The sequence below is a fragment of the Apis cerana genome, linkage group LG7 (assembly GCF_029169275.1).
Source record: "Apis cerana isolate GH-2021 linkage group LG7, AcerK_1.0, whole genome shotgun sequence".
Lineage (NCBI taxonomy): Eukaryota > Metazoa > Arthropoda > Insecta > Hymenoptera > Apidae > Apis > Apis cerana.
The window spans coordinates 4,132,476-4,155,917 of record NC_083858.1 but is presented as its reverse complement, the minus strand read 5'-3'; the positions used below and the strand labels follow the sequence as shown (position 1 = coordinate 4,155,917).

At 19.4% G+C, this 23,442-nt stretch overlaps 1 protein-coding gene across 14 annotated transcripts in view; it reads left to right on the top strand.

Annotated features, from left to right (window-relative positions):
- Nucleotides 1-23,442, top strand: part of LOC108002523 (uncharacterized) — a 315,743-nt gene that overhangs the window by 260,262 nt on the left and 32,039 nt on the right. For 12 of the 14 annotated variants that reach the window (XM_062077705.1, XM_062077704.1, XM_062077710.1 and 9 more), the window contains one exon: nucleotides 12,020-12,184. In XM_062077705.1, coding sequence (XP_061933689.1) covers nucleotides 12,020-12,184 — 165 coding nt within the window. Of the gene's footprint in view, nucleotides 1-7,460; nucleotides 8,402-8,484; nucleotides 8,596-12,019; nucleotides 12,185-23,442 lie in introns of those variants that run through there. The other 2 variants (XM_062077715.1, XM_062077714.1) reach the window with 2 other exon arrangements.

Genomic DNA, 23,442 nt, shown 5'->3' with positions numbered 1-23,442 from the left:
TTTGAATCATGTAAGTGACTAGAAAAGATAAAGCGAAAAATAAATTTTAAGAAAAATTTATAGTTATTGAAAGATAGTCTGTGATTTCAAATTTTTAAATACTTTCTTTAATGACGTACATCAGTTAGTGCGATTTAAAAAAGGAAATGAGTAATAAAATGTGGCCAATTAAAATTCACTGATATCCCCTGAATTGCATGGCTGGCTTGTAAATAATTATGACAATTCGAATAAACGAATGATCAAAGCTTCAGAGTTAGAATGAAAATTCATCTTATAATTTTTTATATAATTATATATCATTGTGTATTTTACAATTATTAAAATATTAAAATATTTTTTATTATTGTATTACAGATTTCATTTTGTTAAGTTTATCTCATCTATTATATTAAATGATTTTACTTTTTTTATTATTATTTCAGATATTATATTTTCATATTACTTAATTTATCATGTTGTATTTTATATATTTTTATATATATTTTTATATATTTTTATATATCATATTTTCCATTCGTAATATAATTTTTCGAATTCTCATTCGTTCCATGAAAGAAGATTATTTCCTATAAAAAATTCCAATTATTTGTGACTGTAAACCAAATGACTGTAACTATAATATTTATAAATAAATTATTTATTCGTTTAGCTTTTTCTAAAAAATATATTCAAAAATTGGGAATAGAATAAATTAAAAAGTTTCTTAAAATATTATGTAAGACATTAATTTTCTATATATATTTTAAAATATTAATAGTAAAAGAATGCAATGATAAATATTTAATGCATTTACTTAAATTCAATTCATATTTTTCATTCGTAATATAATTTTTCGAATTCTCATTCGTTGCATGAAAGAAGATTATTTCCTATAAAAAATTCCAATTATTTCCAAATTTGATCGTATATATTGTTTTAATCATTAAAAGTAATCGTGTCTTGTGAAAATTCTTTCTATCGATTTTATTCGAGCTATTGTTGCCAAATTGATCACCGGATTTATAGAATTTTAATTTCAAATTCTTTTTTTTCTAGGATAGTTTTCACAGTTTTCTTCTTCTTCAATAATAATAATTAATATGGTAAAACAATTTTATTCGATGGTTTATTTTGTGACTATAAAAGTTGCAATGATGTTTCCTTTCGTGATATCAATGTGTGTTTCTCTACGAAGTGGCAAACATCGTTCAATTCGAATGACGTGAAATCAATTTCAAATCGTTGATCGAATTAGAATCCTTTGTGGAAAACTGGTGCTTTGTTGCATTTGAAACGTTATGTTTGTAATTTTGTTACAATTTATAGCTTTTTTATTCCATGTAAGAAGTTTTGGAGTTCTGAATTCTGAGTTCTGAGTTCTGAAAACGAAGAGCGATTTTTTCATTCAAATTTCTAGTGTTTCGAAAACAAATTTCAAAAAAATATATACGTTGAATTATTATAAGTTATAAATAATTTATTAAATATAATATTATACATATGATTTATGAAAATATTTGAACACTATTTTATTCCTATCAAATTCTTTTATATGTAACCTATTATGCTCTACATGTACAAAAATTAAAATTAGAATTTTCGCATTAAGTGAAATTTTTTATAAAATAGTATATGCTTTTATAAATTATATATGCAAATAAAATTAAAATTCTAAATTAAAAAAGACAAATCATAGAATTCTTTTACGTATTACAAATGTTCAAATTAATAGCTGTTTTGAGTTAGATACTATTGATAATGTTGAGAAATGAAATCGTAATAACGGAACAAATCATTTAGTTTGATGTTTCGGTATTTACTTTCAATAATTAATCTCAGTTTATAAATATTATATTCCGCCTTTCAATCATAAACTTTCTTTTCGATAAAATTTTATAAAAAAAATTTATAGATATGAAGTTTAGAGATCATGGACAATATTCAATTTTATTTTTACATTCAATTTATCTGTCTTCTATTTTTTTAAATTTATAATTTAAAACATAAATTAAATTTAATTAGATAAATTTCATCAAGATAAGTTCTCATATTATAATGGCAATAAAATTATGAGCAACATCTTATTAAAAATAAAAGTCCTTCTCATTCCCAAAATATTTCATATTTCAATATATGACAAGAATGAAAATTAAAAATATAAATCATTCAAAATATATATATTTTTGGAGGAACATTCTGTAAAATATAAAAAAAATAATATTAAAATATAGAATAGAAAACAATATATCTTCATGATATAATATAATATATAATAAGAAAGAAAGTAATTTCTAACTTAAAAAGGAGTTAAAAAAAATAGAATAAAATTTTTGAACTCCGATTTTAAATTTTGAAAATTGTACATTTAAATGCAATTTATTTTTTTATTCTTTTCACATTAAAATCTGATAATATTATTATTCTTGTTTGAAATTATAAATAATACTGATTGTTAATATTGTAAAAATTGATCGTTATTAAATAGTATTAGTCAAATAGTTTATTTTAAAAAGACCATAAAATTGTTGTTGATTGAAAAATATCATTCAAATATTCTAATGAATGAGAAATTTTAATACACTATTGCCAATTTTCATTTTTAATTAATGTAATTTGCCTTTTATTTTTTTCTCATTTTTGTGATCTAGAATTTATCTTATAATATCATGTTGTTCTAAGGGTAACATTTTCTTCTAACCTAAAATAAATGCTTATTATTTTTTTAAATTAGATACTTCAAATTTTTACTTGCATTATTCATAAATATAATATATGATAGTTATTAGATCGAGTAAACAAAATATTTGATAATATTTTAATAATGATAAATATTCAATATTTTGTGTTCAAAGTTGTATTCAATCAATTCTATTATTTTAAATAAAGACAAATTTCTAATCGAACTAATTTTATACAATCATAAAATATCATATAATCATCAAATAGATATTCTAATTAATATATGAAAATATAAAAATTATAGATACTTATATACTATTATTTTTATTAAAACATTTTCTTAAAATAAAATATTAAAAAAATTTTATTAAAATATATTTTAAATATCATTTTTTTTCCTTCTTTCAATTCAATATTATTTCTATTTTTTATGTAATCATATTAAAAAAAAATTTATTGCTTATTGATTTGGACTCTTATTCCTTTTGATAAATTTAAACTTATTGTATTAAAAAAATAAAATTAAATATAAAGAAATAAAAAGAAACAAATATAATTAATTTTGAATATTCTATTTTTATTTCTAATTTCTTGTCTTGTTCTATTTAAAATATTTGAAATTTGATTAATTAATTTGTTTTTATTATTTTAATTTTTAATTTATTTTACATATATTTATAAATATTATGTTTTAAAATAATAACTGTTGAATTAAAAAATTATAAATTAAAAATTAAATAATTAAATAATTAAAAAATTTTTATTTTATACAACAAAAATATTTTAAAATTATAAAATCAAAATAATTAGAGCTTGTGTAATTATTTTTAAATTCTGACTTATGCTTTTACGATAATACATCTAAAATTACATGGAGGGAAGGTTTCTTTGAGGCAGAAAATACCTGGAAAGAAGTTGACGTCACGAGAATGACGACGAAAAACACCGTCCAGAATATCGCCTCCCATGCTTGCCGATTATGTAATTTCTCGCGCAACTATGAAGAGAAAAGGTGAAAAAAGGTTGAATATTAACTGTAATTGGCCAATGAATGATGGACTAGTCGAGTAAACCTTTTCTTAAGAAACTTCTGAAAAATTCGAATCATTGGAATAAAAAGGAAATCTTGTTTGTTATTTGATTCGTATCAAATAGTTAATATAATATAAGTTCAAGAAAGAAAAGACGTAAAAAAGGGAAAAAATCAGCAGGAAATGTTTAATTTTTTCTCACTTTTTAATTATTAGTAGAGATCAGCGATTTCTGTTTTATGCTTTTTTCATATTGAATATGTTTATTTTTTGAATTTATCGTTGAAAGTTTGAATAATAGATTTATATTTCTATTAAATATTAACACTTTTTTTTTTATAAAAAATAAATACAACATGTTATGTTATATTAAAAAGAAAAAATTTAAAATTTTATTGCTATTTACAATTATTTGAGTTGTTTTATTTATTGATAAATGACAAATTCGAAGATTGAAAATATAACGAGATATTATTGCTTTGGTATTAGATTTGATCAATATAATGAAATATTCAATTAATTAATTGATTACAAAATAAAATAAACAATGATAAATTTAATAATTATTACTTTAAAAAATTTAAAACTTTAAATATAATTAAAGTAAAATTTATATGACTTTAAAATAAAATTTCATTTGACTTTATCCATTTGGTAAAATATTTCAAGATTTAGAAAAATTATATTATAATTCCTATAATGATCAAAATTGTGTTTTCATTGAATATTTTTCAAGTATGTTTTTTTTTTCATTAAATATGACATTTGTTTATATATAATTTATAAAGAAAAAATGATGTTCTTAACAATATATTTTAATTGTTATTAATTAAGATGAATAAAGAAGAAACTAATTAGTAGATTGGCTTAAATAATACAATATATAAAAATATGAAAAATAAATAGCTGCTTTATTCACGTAAATCAATAAATAAATTATATCTTGTTAGTATTATCTCTTCTAATTTTTATTTTGAAAGTGATAATATATCTCTGCCAGTTAATTGTTATATAGAAACAATATTGATATAATATATTATTAATATAATATAGTATTAATATAATATTTTTATATATATGATTATATAATTTGATTGTATCAATCAATTAATACATGAAATATCATATAACGAATACATTTCAAATTCGAAATTCTTGGATCTGATTACTTAATTTTTTTAAATAAAAGATTATTCTCAACAATTCACAAAGAATTGATATATATATATCCGAATAAAATGCAAATTCCAATCATTAAAGGATATAAAACATTCGAAAACATAAGACGTAAAACATTTATTACTGAATATCGTATAATCAGGAATTGACAAAAATTCAGATGCAATTCGGTTTTTCATTATAAATATAATGATAAATATTTATAAATATTTCGAAGAATACATTGAGAAATAATAATTATATATAAATTTATTTTATAATTTATCTTAATATTTTTTATATAATAATAATATAATAATAAATAATATTATTTTTACATAGAGATATAAACTTACTTTATGATTGACTTATGTAATGCTTTATAAGAAATCAGTGATATTTAAATATATCTTCTTTTTTTATAATAATTTTATAAAAGATATGCACGTATAATAATCTGCAACTGCAATAATTTAGTAATATTTAATTATAAAAAAAAATTGATACGAAAACAGATTTTAGAACTACCTTAAAATTGTATGAGTTGAAAAATCTTATAAAATTTATACGGAAACTGTAATTGAATCTATTTGTAAGAAATATTTTCATAACTATTTGATTTAAATTTATTTTAAAATAATTTTTATATAAGTTTTAAATAGTTTTCTAAAGTTTTCTAAATAGAATCTATTTTCAAATATCTAGCTCTCCTAGAAATGATATAATAATAATATATAATATAAATATAATATAAATGATATAAAAATTGATTTTGGAATCATTTTGGAAATGATATATATATATATGTATACAAATGATTATTTGGTAATTATTCCTTGCCGATTTCGATAATTTTGAGGAATCATCATTCGAAACAACTTTTTCATATATATATATTTGATTTTACTTTTCTTAGATATTTTCAAACATTTTTTATTAAACTTAAGCTACAGTTACAATATTTTATTCTGACATTTGTTTAATGGCGATTGCATATTTATATAACATAAACAATAAAAAAAATTAATGAATGAATATATATTAATGAATTATAGGTTGATTAGATTAGATTAGATTAGATTAGATTTCATTGATTTATTATATTTAATTTATTAAAACTTAGATTTCGAATATATTTTATTTTGAGTGCAATTGCATTTTTATATATTATAAACAATAAAATAGAAAAGTTAATGCCTTATTAAGTTAGATTTCATTGGATTTTATACAATTTATCATTATTTATTACTTTACAATTATTTTTTATTTGATTAAAAACTATATAATATATTTTAACTAAATAATATTTTTTACAAAACTATATATATTTAGAAATTTATATATTTAGAATTTGATTATGATTAAATTTCTTAATTTTATAATAATTTTAATATTTTTGATAAAAATTACTATAATATTTTTGATAAATTACTACTACTACTATAACTTGATATTTGAATAATATTAAAGAAAAAATTGTAATTTACAAACAATAATTTATAAATAAGACAATAAAATTTTTATAAATTTTTATTAATGAATACTATTTTATTTATAAATAGTATTTATTTAAAAGAAAATATATTTGAGATTATTTATTATTATATATTTTATAAAAATATTTCAAAACTTTTAAAATGTTTTATGAATTTTTTCTTCTATTTTGAAAATTATCCTGAAAAAATAATATAGATTATAGAATTGATATGGGAATTGAAATAAGAATCATAGATTTTAATATTAATTAGAAATATCATAACAATTATTCGAAATATAGATTTTTTTATAACTATTTTAAGAATTGAAATCGATATCATAATATCGTAATATATTTTTCAATTCTATTTAAAAATTTTATGTAACCAAATTTATTTTATAAAAAGTAATATATATTATATTACATAAAAAAATTATTTTGTATATAAAATATATCTTTACTTTAAAAAATTTTTTTTAGAATATGTTAAATCTTGAAAATAAAGATTTAAAAAGCTTAAATTATTATTAAAAAAATATTATTTAAAAAATTGTAAAGAAATATATTTTATATAAATTAAATTATTTTATATTTAAGCATTTAAGAGATTAATTGTATTAATTTAACAAAGCCATTATTATAATATATCTTTCTTCTCTAGAATGAAAATCAATCAGACAATGTTTATAATGTTTGAAGCGATAATAAGAGAAATATGAGACTTTTATGTAGAATATTGTTCTGTAATATCAAATCATCCAAACTTGAAATAAGTTGCAATAAAATTAATGAACGAATAAAATGAAATAACAGAAAGGACAAGTAAAGTAAATTATTAATGCCATAATATTACAATGACATAATAAAATCAAATATATATTATATTATTGCATATAATATAATCAAATAACATTCATAATTTTAATAATTTTAGTTATGATTAAGAAGAAATTTCTATTAAAAGTCTTGGAATTATAGATTAAATTAATATGTAAAAATTTTTTATAATTAATAAAAATTTAAACTTTAATTTTTATTAATTTTATTAATATTATATAACTTTTATTAATAATGTTAAATTTTGCAAAAATTTTAAATAAAACATTAATAAAGCAACTATCAATAATGATTAAATAAAAAAAAATTATTAAAAAATAATGAGTTCTATCGTAACAAATATTTATTTATATTATTATTACATCTACAATTAAAAAACTATTTAATATCTAAAGAAATAATTGATCATTCTCAAAATCTTATCATTCCATCTTCGTTACTACTTTCAAGAAGATGTCATAATCAAAAAAACAAAACTGAAATAAAAAAAAAGAAATAAAAAGACAAATGTGATAAAAGCGCATAATAAAAAAAAAGATGCCAAAAAACAGCCACCAACTAAACGTACAAGTACCAGGAGAAAAGAAATTGAAGAAGGTTAGAGGAAAAGAGAATAGAGGATTTCAAAGAGGAAGAAAGACGAATCAACAGAGAGCGAGACTCGTTAAAAAAATAAGAAAGAGAGGAACGATATTCAAAGAGAAAGAGAGAAGATCGTTGAATGACAAAGATAAATAAACAAAAAAAAAAAGAAGAGAAAAAGAAGACAGGGAAGGAGAGAAACGACCTTGTTAAGTAGGAGGTGCGTGGCACGCATGGCGACGCAAACACAAGGCGTGGCTCGAAAGAGTCTCGACCCTATGTGTCTATCCCTGGTACCCGCTGGCACACGCACACCCACGATTGGAACGATCCACGACCCACGTTTATCCGCACATGTTACGTCATGCGAGCGAGTTGTATCTCGCAGCGGAATAACGAGTAAAATGTGAAAGAGTGCCGCGCTTGTGGAAGTGGGAGAACCGTCGTGAGAATTCATTCGGTAGATCTGATTTCAACAGTTCGCCGCGGGAATCGATCGTCAATGTAGGCTTCATTGAGAAGTCTTTTTTCTCTTTTCTTTTTTCTCATTTTCATTTTTTTTTACTTTTTTTTTTTTTGATTTCTTAGTTTTTTCTTCCTTTTATTTCATTCGTTTTGATTCAATTCGAGTTGGCATAGGCTGTATCTTGACTGTGTAAGTAGCAGTGGCTGATAGATTTTTGGTTTTGTGGAAAAGTCGAAGAGGATACAAGAAATTGAAATTAATTTGATGGGCAGGTATGAGTGGAGACGAATGTGTCGATAAAGTTTAGAGAATGATATTAGTGGATGAAGTTTAAGTGGCATTGAAGTGATTCTTGATTTGAAATTGATGTTAAATGCAAAGAGGTAAGATTTTGCGTGTTTGATTTGTTGATTATATGGTGTGAGAAAGAGTGTTTGAGGATATGGAAGATAGGGAGAGGATGTTAGGTGTGATCGTTATGGAAGATACATACATTGATTGTTCATTGTTCATGAAAAAAAAAGCAATAGGTACTGATAGCTATTTAAGTATGAGCTCAAATGCAAGAGAATATTTAGATGCATGAATTACTTGGCTATATCTGCCAAGTAAATTATTATAAATATTATAAGTTCATAACAGACTGAATTCAGAGTTCATTTTTTATTTGAAGAACTTATTTTAATTCTAACTATTTTTTATTTAATTCTATTTTTATATATTGAAATAGCAATTCTTTTATTTATTTAAATCTATTATTTATTAAATCTATCTATCTATTTATTTAAATCTTCTACGTTAAAAAAATATGAAATAATTTACATAATAATTTATATGATTTACTCATTATTTGCTATCAATATTTTATACACATAAAATAAAATATAATAAAATATAATATATATTGAAATATAAATATAAAATAAAATATATATTGAAAATTGTATTTTTTATTCTTAATATTGTTAATATTAACTAAAGATTTTATGAAATACTTTATTCTTTTTATAAAAGCATTATAAATCTATTAAATAGAAATATATACATATATACATATGATATTAATAACAAATATAAAGTACAATAAAATTTTAATTAAAATAAATGATTTATATTGTTGTATGAATGTTATTAATTACATTCATAAACATTATAAAATATATATTGAAAATTTCCAATGATATTATTATTATTTAAAGCTTAAAATAATTTAAATTTATATATTATGTTATTATGTTATATTATTAAATTTATATTATATATATTAATTTATATTAAAAATATAATACCTATTTATTATTATTTATTTCTATATCTATTACATTATCCTATTATATTATGTTGCATATCATCATCATTACGAACATATTCTGATATTTCAATATTTAAGAATGCAACTCTTGGTAATTCATATTAATAAATAAAAATAATAATAAAAGTAATACATTGCGTATGGATATGAAATAAATGAATATTTAGAATCATAAACTCTAGAAATTTATTTTTTTAAAATATAAATATTTTTTATATCTTTTTATTTAAAATATTTAAAACTGTGCTAGTATTATTAATATATACTATAAAATTAATATTAACAATTTTATAAAATATATTTACAGTAATTTATTTAATATTTAGATAATTTAATATAAACAAATTTCATAAAAAGAATTAGAAGAAAATAGTCAAGTATAAAATAGTTTATTTAATATGGAATGGTCTATTTATTTTTAAAAATTTGATAATCTCTCAGATAAATATTTCATTCACTTACTTTTATACTATACAAATTATTATTCATTACACAAGAGAATATTATGTAACAAGATTTTTAATAAATATTTTTAAAGTACAAAGTATAAATAACAATATTTCTTAAAGTCATATGTCATATAAAATGATTTTACAAATTTGTAAAACTATTTAAAAATGATTGATTAAATTTACTAATTGAATAATATTTATTACATGCCAATATAAAGCTTGAAAATGAATGAATACAATTTAAATGTATTATTTTATCATTTATCATCTTATTATAAAGAAATAAATCATATTTAATAAACTATTGTAATGAATTATATTTCAACATTAAATTCCAATATCAATTTCTCACACAAATTTAAAATTTAATATAATATATAAAAAATTTCTGTTAAAATTAATAAAAATGTTGAAAAAGATTACATTAAAGAGAGAAATAATTTTTTATTATTATAAAAAAATTATAATTCATTCAAATATAATCAGAAAAAATAAAAGAAAAAATTGTTATTAACAATCAAAATTAATCAAATCAATAATTCTAATTTTGTTTTCTGATGCAAGAATAAGATACAAATATATTAAATTAATTAAATTAAATTTTGATTTTCAATAAAGCTTCAATTAAATGTCAATAATTTTATTAAGAATTTGACCATTTTATTTGGATCAACGTAATATTTTTTTATTATTCAATAACTTTTATTTAAATTAATAAATTTTTTCATATTTATTTTTTAATATTTATCATATTTATTTATGTTTTTTCTACTGTTGATATATTTGCCTGTGATGATTGTAAATATTTATAGGCTGAATATCGTGTTTTTAACTTTATGAAATTCCAAATATGAAAATTCAATAATAATTCAATTAAAGAATTTCTATATTTGGATTATTTTTTTTTATAAGTTGTTTTATTTATTCAATATTAGAAAAACAGTTAAATTAGCCATAATTATATAATTTCATAAAAATTAAATTGAAAGCTGAAAATGGATGAAAGACAAAATAGAAAATAAAAAAGTTAAAAAACAAAAATAAAAAAATTTATTATTCAGAACAAAAGAAAAATAAGAAACAGTTTAATTATTTCAACAGTTTAATTATTCTAATAATAAAAATAGAAATCAATATAGATAGTAACTTAATATTATAATTAATCAATTCCTGATTATGAATGTAAAATATCTATTTTGCGAAGAATTTTTTCACAGAAAAACACTGTGAAAAATATAAAATGTTTAATATGCGCATGACGAATATATTAGTAGAGAGTTTATTTATAACTGTTATAAATAGATTTTTTAATGTAATCCTTTCAAAATATGATTTTTTAATTAAAAAAGTATAACATAAGGAGAATATTTCACTTTTCGTTTCTATGAAAACATTGTACGTGTTTAATGTTGGTGTTCTAGATAGTTTTAGATATCTATTTCATATTAGAACAATTTATGTTTTTTTTTAAATGTTAATTTAATATTGAAAATTGTTCACAATATTAAAAACAAAACTAGTTTTAAATAATAAAATAGAATATAATAATGCTAATAAAAATCTTTCTTTGTTGCGATTGATTTTGCAAAAATGATATTCGAAAAATAAAATAAAAAATTAAATATTATATTTAATTACTTTCTTCTAAAAAATATTCGTTTATAACGTGGAGGATCGTTTGAGTTCTTAAGAAACATAATGCTAACATAGCAATAACTAATTCCTTCATTCCTAAATATTAACATACGTATATACTTTCAAAAATAGTAAAAAATGATTAAGACAATAGAACTAACAAAAAATCACATTATTCGTTCAATCACAATATACCCATTTCACTATAAAATATCGCACAGCATGCAAAGTCGTTCAAACTTCAACGCACAGTCGTATGATTTATCAGGCGAAGGTTTGAATATTGCGAACACCATATCTGCGTTACAGTTTTTCATTTCCTGCTTATTGCCGGCCGACGGAATATTCGCGCGGAAAGGGCGCGAAAATGGAAGTGGAAATTTATACGAGGTTGTATCTGTCTTTCAGGGATTGTGGTATCGAATGCAGGAGCCGGTGGCGTGCCAGTCGGGATCGCGGTGGCCAGACAGAGATTGCAGCACCAGGAAACATCCACTTCGATGCGCAATGTTTCTCTGAGTCATCACACTTCGCATCATGCGAGCTATCATCATTTCCAACCTGACAATCTAGGTAAGTTTTTACGATTTTTCGAAAGTTTCCTCTTCCAGTATGTTATACAAGAGATTCTTCAAAAAGCTTATGAAAAATCTTCGATCTGCTTGCGTTTTGTTTTGATTGTTTTTAAATTTATATTGATATTTCTTTTACAGAAATTATATTTCTAATGTTTGTAATGTTTGATTTACAAAAAGATAAAAATAAGATCTGGAATCACAAAGTTTTACTGATAATTAAAATTTGTTATGATTAAAAAAGTTGCATATCTAATGCGAACAAAAATCTTCGATAAGTCTTTTTTTTTTAATTTTTTTATATACGATCAATTTTATATTTTTTAATTATTTATAAAATTTTTTTCAATTTATAAAATTATAAATTATAAATTTTTAATTCTACATATACATATATATTATATTCTAATATAAATTATTTGTTTTCATTCATTCATTATTAATATTTTAAGATTATAATAATTTTTTATTATCAATTGCATATTATATTTATTTACTTATACAAGATATTAAATATTCTCTCTATATTAAAATATTAGGATTCTTAAATGAATTTAGTAAATATAAAGGAAAAAAAAATTGAAATAAGTTTATTATTAATAAAAATATTACACAGAAAAATCTCCTAATTTCGCCAATTAAAAATTTGTTTCGATTATTAATAAGTATTTATTTTCTTTTTTAAAAAAAAGCAAACATTATATATAATAAAATATATAAAATAATTTATTCGAAGATAATAAAAAGAATTAAAAAAGTTTTTGTTATTAAAAAAGATTTTATAATGTAAAATAAAAAAAGAACAAATAAGATCATAAATTAAGAAGATTGTTTTCGATATTATTACGCAATGGAAAAACAAAATGCATACGACTGTTTCTTGAGTTTTTGAAAATGAAACTATATATATCCTTTCAATGAAATAATTATGACGATTAAGTATCATAATAAAAAAAATATATGTACATAATGAATAAAGGGCTGAGCACTATAAAATAATATTTTTGAAGAAACTAAATAATACAAAAAGCATTTTCATTGTGTTGGTAGTTGTGTCATGAAGAAACGAATATAAAACTTGATCGTTTCGCAGAATCAAAATTTGGATAATCAAAACTAATTGAAAAGAAAAAAATATCAGGAAAGATAATAAATTATTTTTTTTAGAAAGGGAGAGAGAGAGAAAGAGAAAGAGAAAGATAATATTCATAAAATCATCAAACAGAAATAATTAAAGAGAATTTATCGATAAAAATATCTTTTTCGGAAAAATCGAATGGAATTTTTTAAAATATAAGAAAGATATAATGAAAATCCGAAAGATATTATTTCTAAAATAACTAAAATTTTTTTAATTTGTTACAATCATATATTATTCTTATTTGTATTCTGAATTCATCGATAAAAATTTATACAATTCTTATAAAAAGAAGTTATTAATATTTTTGTTGTTAGATTCTAATGATAAGAAAGTACATATTTTATTACATTTACATATTTATGTATAGATTAATATGTTTTTTGCTTTTCTAGCTTAATAATATTACTTTCCATGTGAAATGGAACATCTCATATGCAATACGTTATTATTATTCTATATACATTTTATAGATATCATTATTCTATATATATTTTATAGATATCATTATTCAAATTTAATGAAACAAAATCTTAATTCAATATTGAAAACGTTAATAAATCAAGTTTTTAAATAATTATTACTAAAATACAAATTTAATTTATAGTTCTATAAATTAAAAAAATTATTGATACAAATTTTAAGAATAATTCTTCCCCCTTTTTTTTAAATCATATAATAAAATATTATATGAAGAATACTAAAATTATTAATTTTTTTCTAAAGAAAATTATTAATATTAATTATATACTATTTAGTAAAAAAATTCCAAAGATCAAATATAATCCTAATTTTTTATTATATAATTTTATTAATATCAAAATTATATGATTTCATTTTATCTCATTCTATGCATATGAAACCAAAATCAAGAATTGCTGTAGCATTTTCTACCGTAACTTTTATCCGCTTTTGATACGCAATAATGCTCAGGGTCAACTACATTCGCGTATATGAAACCACAGAGAAAAACTCATTCTAGGCTAATTACTTTTCATACCTGTCTGATAGTGCGTTGGTTGTATATTGTTCCGTGTATCGCGCTTAAGGCGAATCCGTTGCGTCACCATACCTTATAACGATATTTTTTTCATTAACACCGATATTTTATACTAAAAGTCACATTCGATTATTATAATAATAAGTTACATTTAACAAAATTCGACAGAAAAGAGAATTATTTTTATAGAAACAATATTTTTTTGAATTTTTCATTTCAATGAAAAGAGAATGTCTGAATCAATAAATTTCATTCATTTATCGAAATTAAAGTACTAAGTTGAATAATAACTGAATTGTAAGCTAAATTCTGATGGTAATTAATCTTTAAGTGGTAAAATTGAATCTTAAGATTTTAAAAATTTGTATTTTTTTAATAATAATTCGAAAAATATGTTTTGTGAAAATGCAATTTAATTCCTAAATTTAATTTTTAATTTCGAAAAAAAGTAATAAATATATATATTATCCATAATAATTTCTTTATCTTTTTTAATTATTTTAAAAATTTTAAACATTTCTATAAAATATTATAAATTCATAATATCTATACAATAGATCATTTATATATGATTATCATATATAAATTAATAATGTATGTAAATATTTTTTATTTATGTTATTTATAGAGTTGATTAATAATATATAAAAATTTTGAAAATATGTTAAATAACATAGAAATATAAATATTCATAGAATATCTCAAATTTTATAGCATTTGGACAAAAATTTAATTGAGTTATATAAGTTTTTTAAGTAGAGACTTATATTACAAAAATATGTTAAATGAAATATTTTCTCATTATATTGTATCTCTGTAAAGATTAATGATATATTTAATAATAATGTAATTAATAATATTAAAAAAAATCATAATAATATAAAATATTTTATTCTCTTTCCTTTAATAAGAAATTTTTTTATAAAAATCTGATATGTATTACAGTCATTTATTGTTAGTACTTGGACATTTATTTATAGAATATTTTTATGAATCTAATATATACTTTTAAAAATATTGACACTAACATGTATATGACTTAATATTCTAATATTATTAAAATTATTAAGTTTATTAAATATATTATTAAAATTATTAAGTTTATTAAATATATTATTAAAATTATTAAAATTATATAAATAAAATGTATAAATGTGAAACAAATTTAAAAGTATAGATATGAAAATTTTTTATAAATACTTCGCGCTATATATATAGCCATAAAAGTATATGTATAGATAATATATTTGTGAAATATTTTTAGAGAATCGATTCGATAAGCAGAAATAAATAGAAAAGTTATATAAAATATTAATATTAAAGCTTATTTATTAAATTACATAAACTATATATAAATATAAATTTATTAAAATTATTAACTATGTATAAATTTAAATTTATTAAAAGTAGACATAAATCATTTTCATTCTTTATTTATCTTCATCATATTACTATCATATAACTCTATCTTGCTTTGTTTAAATCAAACTTAAATAATTTAATAATTTAATATTTAAAAATAAGCTTTAACCAATATTTTTATATAAATTTTTTATTTTTGTTTTAGCACTGGAATTTCTAAAATTATTAAATATATTAACGTATTCTACGAAGATATAACATTAATATTCTATATATAAATAAATTAGTTTTAAGAAAGAGATGGAATATATTTAATAATAATTAAAAAAAGACAATCGTTTACAAATTTTTTTAGATTTTTTGTTTTGAAATCAATAGATTAGAACTAAAAAATAATATAAAAAGATAATTCATACATCAATATATTTTTACGTAAAAGAATCAAAGTAACAAAGCAAAAATTGGGAATAAAAATTAAACGTATTTTAATTAAATTATATAAAAATAATGATATATAAATGTTTTATGATATATTAGACATTAAATATATCTTGCATTCATAAATGACATTGATTTGATTAATTAAATATAAAACTCAGTCAATATTTCTAATTATATTTTTATAATTTTTTGCATTATTTCTGTTTTATTGTTAAAAAAATAATTTTCCAAGTAATTAATTTCAAATCTAGAAATTTAGAAATTTGAATTTAATTGCATTTACACTTTATTCTGCAAGAAACATCTTAATAAATTTGGAAGAATATTTAGAATACTATCATTTCGAAGTGACCATTCTATTAATATTTTTTTCGTTAATAAATGATAATATATAATTTTGTAAAATATTTATTTTTTATATATTTTTATTCAACGTTTTATAACTCTTATTTTTTTATTCTATTTTTAATTTTTTTAAAACGTAATATACATAATATATATATATAAATCTACAATATGTATTCAAATATTTTTGTGGATCATTGCAAACATATTTTTTTTTCTATAAAATAAAAATAAAAAATAAAAACATAATATCTATATTCTTTTATGCATAAAAGTACTATAAAAAATGCATTATTTATTTTCTCTATGAAAATAAATAAAAAAATATACAATATACAAAAATATACAAATATATTTTTTTCCTACATGAACTTTCATTTGTTTTCCTTATTTTTTTATGAGGGAATGAATTAAAATTTTAAGTATTATATTATAAGTATCTATATTAATATCTTATTATATCTGTTTATACTAATTTCTTTAAAAAATTCTTCTTATATAAATAAAGTATTTTATCTTTATTATATCGAAACTATAGAATAATCTAATAATAAAAGATAAAAGATTCGTTTAATAATCCTAGTTAATTTATTTCTTATTCTACAACAAAATTAAATATTTCCATAAACACTTAATAATTTTTTAAGTCATTCTCATTGTTACAAACACATAAGAATTTTCTTTCGTTACACGGCTACTTTACCTATAGAATATTAGATTGTATTTCCACACGGTTGCCTACGCACACGAGATAAGCGTTATCGAATATATCTTATGGCTGTTTTCATTTGAAGCAATGCTGCAGCCATCAGCATTCCTAAAGCGAGCTGAAACATCTGGACGGAATATTAACGAAGGACAGCGAAGGGCTGTCGACGTTCTTCGAAAATTCCTCTTCCGCCGTCCGAGGGGTACGAAACTGATCATCTTTCCACGCGTCGAAATCCAAGAGACCCGGATGAAATTTCGTTCGCGATCATACATTTTTTCTTTCAGATCGAATATTTCATATTCTTTTCTTTTTTAAAGATGAATAAAATAAATATTAGGAATTTTTATTTATAAAGATGATTTTTATTAATTATTTTTAAATATTTTTCTTCCAGTATTTTTTTATAGAGTGGATGTTCTTAATAAATTTTTATTAATTGAAATAGATATTATATAATTTTTATCATGAAAAACATATGTAATTATATTATATTATTTATATACTTATATATTTATATCTTTAAATATCAAAATTATTTATTCATTAGCTAAAACTTTGCTAAAATTATATATATATATTTCTATCTTACTTTATTTAAAACAAATTTAAATTATATAATTCAATTATAATATCACATATTTATTTTAATTTTTATCGAAATTATATATTATAATTATATATTATAATCAATTATACAAAATATAAAATTTTTATGCGCATCTTTTCGTATGAAGAATATTTGTTGTAAGAATATTTCAAGAAATCATATCTCAAAAAATCATAATGAAAGAATTAATCAAACATTCTCAAAGAATACACTATATAAAAATTAGAAAATATGATACCTTTTCATATAATCAGGATTCTATGAAAATTCTGTAAAATTTATAATAGAATGTAAAAAATTGTATTTTTATTAAATTTTCTAAATTTTTACTTTTCTGTAATTTAATTATTGAAATAGCATACGTATTCATATCAAAAATAATTTTGCATTTTAAAGTTAAATAACTTTTCAATATTTTTTTGGTTTCTTTAAAACAATATTTTTTTCCATATAAACAATGATTGACAGTATATTCTGTAAGGTTATAAAGAACATTTGTCTCTTCATATCATGAAGTACTCTCAGGAGCTTTCATTTTTACGGCAGGTGTATGATTCAGAGAGATAGATTGTATATGTTGGAACAACATACAAGGTGCTTCGATATAACGATAGATAGTCGTTCAAAACGGCATAAGATCGCGATAAACTGTAAAAAGAAAATTTTCGAAGCTTAAAAGAAAATCGATAAAAAAATTAATATCCAAGATAAATTAATTTTGATTAAAATTAATTTGATAAATTAACTTGAATTATTTATTATGTGACCATATATATATTTCTTAATTTCTTTTTGCAAATTTGATATTCATAACACATATAAAGTATAACATTAAAATCGTGCGCGTAATAAAGAATTTTATGCAAAATTTATTATTATTATGTTTAATGTAAAAGAAATTTAAAAGTTATCAATAGTATGTTTTTTTATAATAAATAAAATTATCAAATTTATCTATGCCGAAACATTGAAAAAGATAATTCTAGATACGAAAATGAGATAAGTCACTTCAGATGTTTATTATCAGTAAGAAATGATTACAGCAATTCTAAAATGAAATTTTCAATTTTGTGTATGCGAAATGTGATACCATAAATAGCACAAAAGTATAATAAAGTATTTGATCTAATAATAATCTAATAATTATATTTATTTAAATTATATTTATTAAAAAATATATAATAAATATTTATTAAAAAATTCTAGAAAATAAAAATTTTTAAATTTTAAAATATTATTGATTTTTCTTAAATAATAATATTTAAATAATAAAGAAATTTATTACTATATAAAATATTTATATAATAATAAATATAATTTGTATTATATAGAATATTTATATACAATATATATGTATATAAGACATCTTTAAAAGATCGATTCTAAATTCTAAATTTAAAAAATATGATATGTAAAAATATTAATTAATATATATATTGTGTATATTGTACATAAACAATTTGCTTATTATTTTAATGAATTTATAAGTATATATTGATTAAGTACAGTTATTTTCTTATAAACTTAACTTTTAATATCGCTATTTGATTTAGAAGTTACAAATCATTGATATATTCTTTCATCTCGATATTGAAGATTTTTTTTAAACTAAACTATAACATAAATCATATGAAATTGAAAAAAAGAAAGTTATTAAAATACTTAAAGTTATTAAATTACAATTGAATTCAAATTAAAAAAAGAGAAATAGGAAGCTTTGAATTTTGTAATTTTTATTGATTTTTAAAATTGATAAAAGTAGCCAGCAATAAATTTTTATTTAATTATTTGTCTGATTGAGTTTCTTTTTTTTAATTTGAATTTAGAAATTTTAATTTATTCAAATATTTTGCTAATTAAAAAATTTTTAATTTTTGAATATTGAAAATTATAAATAAATATAAATAAATAATAAATTTTTATTCTGTAAATTTTATTCAATCGAAATTTTTTTTAAAAAATATGATTATATTCTTTTAATATATAGAATAAATTTTATTTTTGTTATGGAATTTTAAAAATTAATCTATAAATTAATTAATCTACAAATTTTTAAAGAAGTGCAATCAATAAGTGAATCGTGATTATTATTGTATTTACTTAAAAGAAGCCATTTAAAAGAACTATTCTTTGTCAATAAGACATTTTAAATAATGCAATATGTGTTCACTTTATTGCTTTTTTATTCTTTAATGAATTCAAATCTCAATATCTTATATATTTGATAAATATAATACATAATAGTAATATATAATACATAATAGCGTAATATATTATCAAGAAGTGAATCGATAATCATTAATAACTACACTGGTTTTATAACTGTGCGATACTAGACGATACGAGAATAAGAACGATCATATGACAAATACAAATTGTCTATTGATTTCAATGAAGCCGTGTCGCGCGAGATTCTTCTTATCTCGTCTTCGAAAGATCGGTAGTAATTATCCGTTCGTTTCTACGGCGATCGTTCGAGCCTTATCAGAGGATATCCAATCATTGCGTGGAATATCGATACTTTTTCGCACGACTAAGCCGTATTACAGATCGCTCGTCGTGGAACGAGAGAAGTGGATGAGAGCGGAATTTTTCTGGACGTGAATAATTTTGCAGCGGAATCGCGGCAGCATACATCGGCATATATCGACGTATTATCCGTTCCTTTGGGGTAGAAATATTCCCGATATTAGGAATATGTCGGATAGAAATGAAGCAAGTAAAATTTTATAGGGAAAAAGATTGTATTTTTTTTTTATCGAGTTTATTTGAGAGGCTCGAAATTGTCAATGAGTAACTTGTTAACAAAATATTTTTTCTACTTTTGTGTAGAGTTAAGGATATTTCAGGAAATGTATTATTTGCAAATTAATTTTTAAAGTAATAATATGAAAAGTTTAAAATATTATGTACGTCATTGATATTACAATAAAACTTTTATTATCTATACTGATAAAGAGATAAGATTTTTAAATTAAAGAATTTTCAAATAATAAAACAGAATTTTTTTTTACATGAATTTACATTTTGTACATTTGTACATTTTGAAGAAAATAATATACTTATTTACAAAAAAATTGAAAATTGTTTTTATTAGAAAGAAATTAGAATTTCTATTTTTTTAAGAACAACTGCTAAATTGTACAAATTTTTTAATATAAAGGAAATATGCAACTTTTAAATAATTTTCTATTTCATTCTTTTATTTTTTTAATATTAATAACAATAGATTTCTCAATATTATATATTTTTGTTAATTTCGTAACACAATCAGTTAATTTCTCAAATATTACAACATTAATATATTATAAGTATATATAATATGAACATATTCAACATCAATTTTAAATTAATTTTATTTTCACTATTAGGATATGAAAAAATGCTTGCTTGTTGTGAATAGAAATAATATACAATTCAAATAACAAAATGTTCGATTAATAAAATGAAAATGTTCATTATTTCGGATAATGAATAATTCAATTGTATATTATTATACAATATTATTATATTATTTTATTATTATATTATTATATTATTAAATTGTATTATATTAAAATTGTATGATAATACAGTTTTAAAATTATCTTAAAGTTTTTAAATATTTATATGCATTAAACTGTTGTTTATAAGTTTGATATTTTTTTTTTGAATATAAAATTAGAAAAGATTTCGCGTTCATTTATCATGTTATTTTACAAACATTAATTAATTTTAATTTTTTAAAAAATTAAAAGACTTTTATGAATCTTATTTACTTTTGATATCAATTAACGAAATAATTTAATTTGAAACAGAAAATTTGATTTCATCTATTAATGAAACGATAAATATAATTTTCAATTTTGATATAAAATATTTTACATTTTTTACAAATAATTTTTTATTAATAATAATATTCGAGATACTATTTTTATATTATTCTATTATATTATTATATTTCTTTTATATTTATTATAACATAAAATTATATAAGAAATAGATTAAGAGATTAATTAAGAATTAGAATTTCCATAAAAAATTAAAAGAGAAAATATTTATTAAAAATATAATTTTCAATTTGTTTATCATTTAATTATAGAATTTATCATTAATTATCTTATAAAATATCTAAAATTATCTCTTTTTATTTCTTTATTATTTAATTATAATTATTTATAGTTTTTCATTTTTCAATATTTTTATTTTTATTATATATATTATATTTTTCTTTTCGTTTTAAAATTCATATGATTACTATGAAAAAAATAAAAGATTACTAAAGATTTTAAAATCATACTTGATAAAAGTACACTCAGCAGTTTATTCAAATCGATCATGAATAGTGGTAATATCAGGTATAATCTTTTACCAGTTCCGATATGAATCATAGTTAAGATGAAAATAAAAGGAGATGACTGATGAAGATGAGGAAAAAAATGACTGTTTCATCTAACACAAAAGATAGAAATCTTCGTTGTAGCCATTCATTGTCACATAACGCTGAAATAGTATTTTTTGTGCACTATTCTATTTGGCCTGTATGTTATATAAACGTAGTAAAATAAAATGTAAACTTTTATTGAAATCTAACAAAAATATCAACTTCATTTTTGGTATAATTAAGTGATAACAGTAACTAATCTTTTGTATACAACAAATCGAAAATTTAATAATATTAAAAAAGATACAAGAATATTGTTTATATAGATTTAATAATTCTTTGATTATATATATTCAAATCATTCAGGAGAGCATTTGAAAAAAATTTAATATCTTGGAGACTTAAAGATATCATTTTGAATATTTAATAAACTATTTTGTTTTTTTTTATTCGAAGTTTCTCTCTGAAGTAAATTTTTTGAATAAAAAAAAATGATTTATATGTAGATATATATTACTGATATAAATATTATTCAACAATAAGAGCTATCTTAATAAGAAATATAAAAAATTAATATCAGTTTGCATTAAGAAAATATTGGAAAGAAAAGAGATTTTTTTCTTTAATAAGTTTGAAGAGGATTTGTTATATATTAAAAAATTAACTACTCTGTAATCTTTTTATCATTTAATTATAAGAAACTCGAGTTAATATCTTCATTAAGTTTTAAGAAAATAGTTTGTAACACTTTTGACACATTTTCTATGCAAATATTTCTATACAGATGAAAATAGATTGGGCAATTAGAAAATCACCACTATATTTTACATTGTTCATGAATTGTTTATGTTTATATATATTTGTGTTTATGTTTATATATATTTTAATATATAATTATCGATTTCGCAAATCACTAAATGAAAACAAATGATGATAATAAATATTTTAGAATACGAAATGCTGATTTATTGGTTGAGAATAATTTAGTGGAAAATGATTTAATAAAGAACTTAGAGAATAAAATATAATTTGTATTGTGAATGGTAATAATGATTTAAAAATCGTATTATAAAACTTTATTTCATTTTGAACTACTTTTTATTAAAATAATTAATAACTTTGTTGAAATTTTAATTTCTAAAAAAAAAAGGAAACATTTTATGGAGTACAAATTTGTTCAAAAGTTTTACAATTAAAATATTTATTAAATAAATATATTGCTTAGAGTTTAAAGAAATTAGATAATCAATAGATAAATATTATTGTGAAATAGTAATATTATTATATT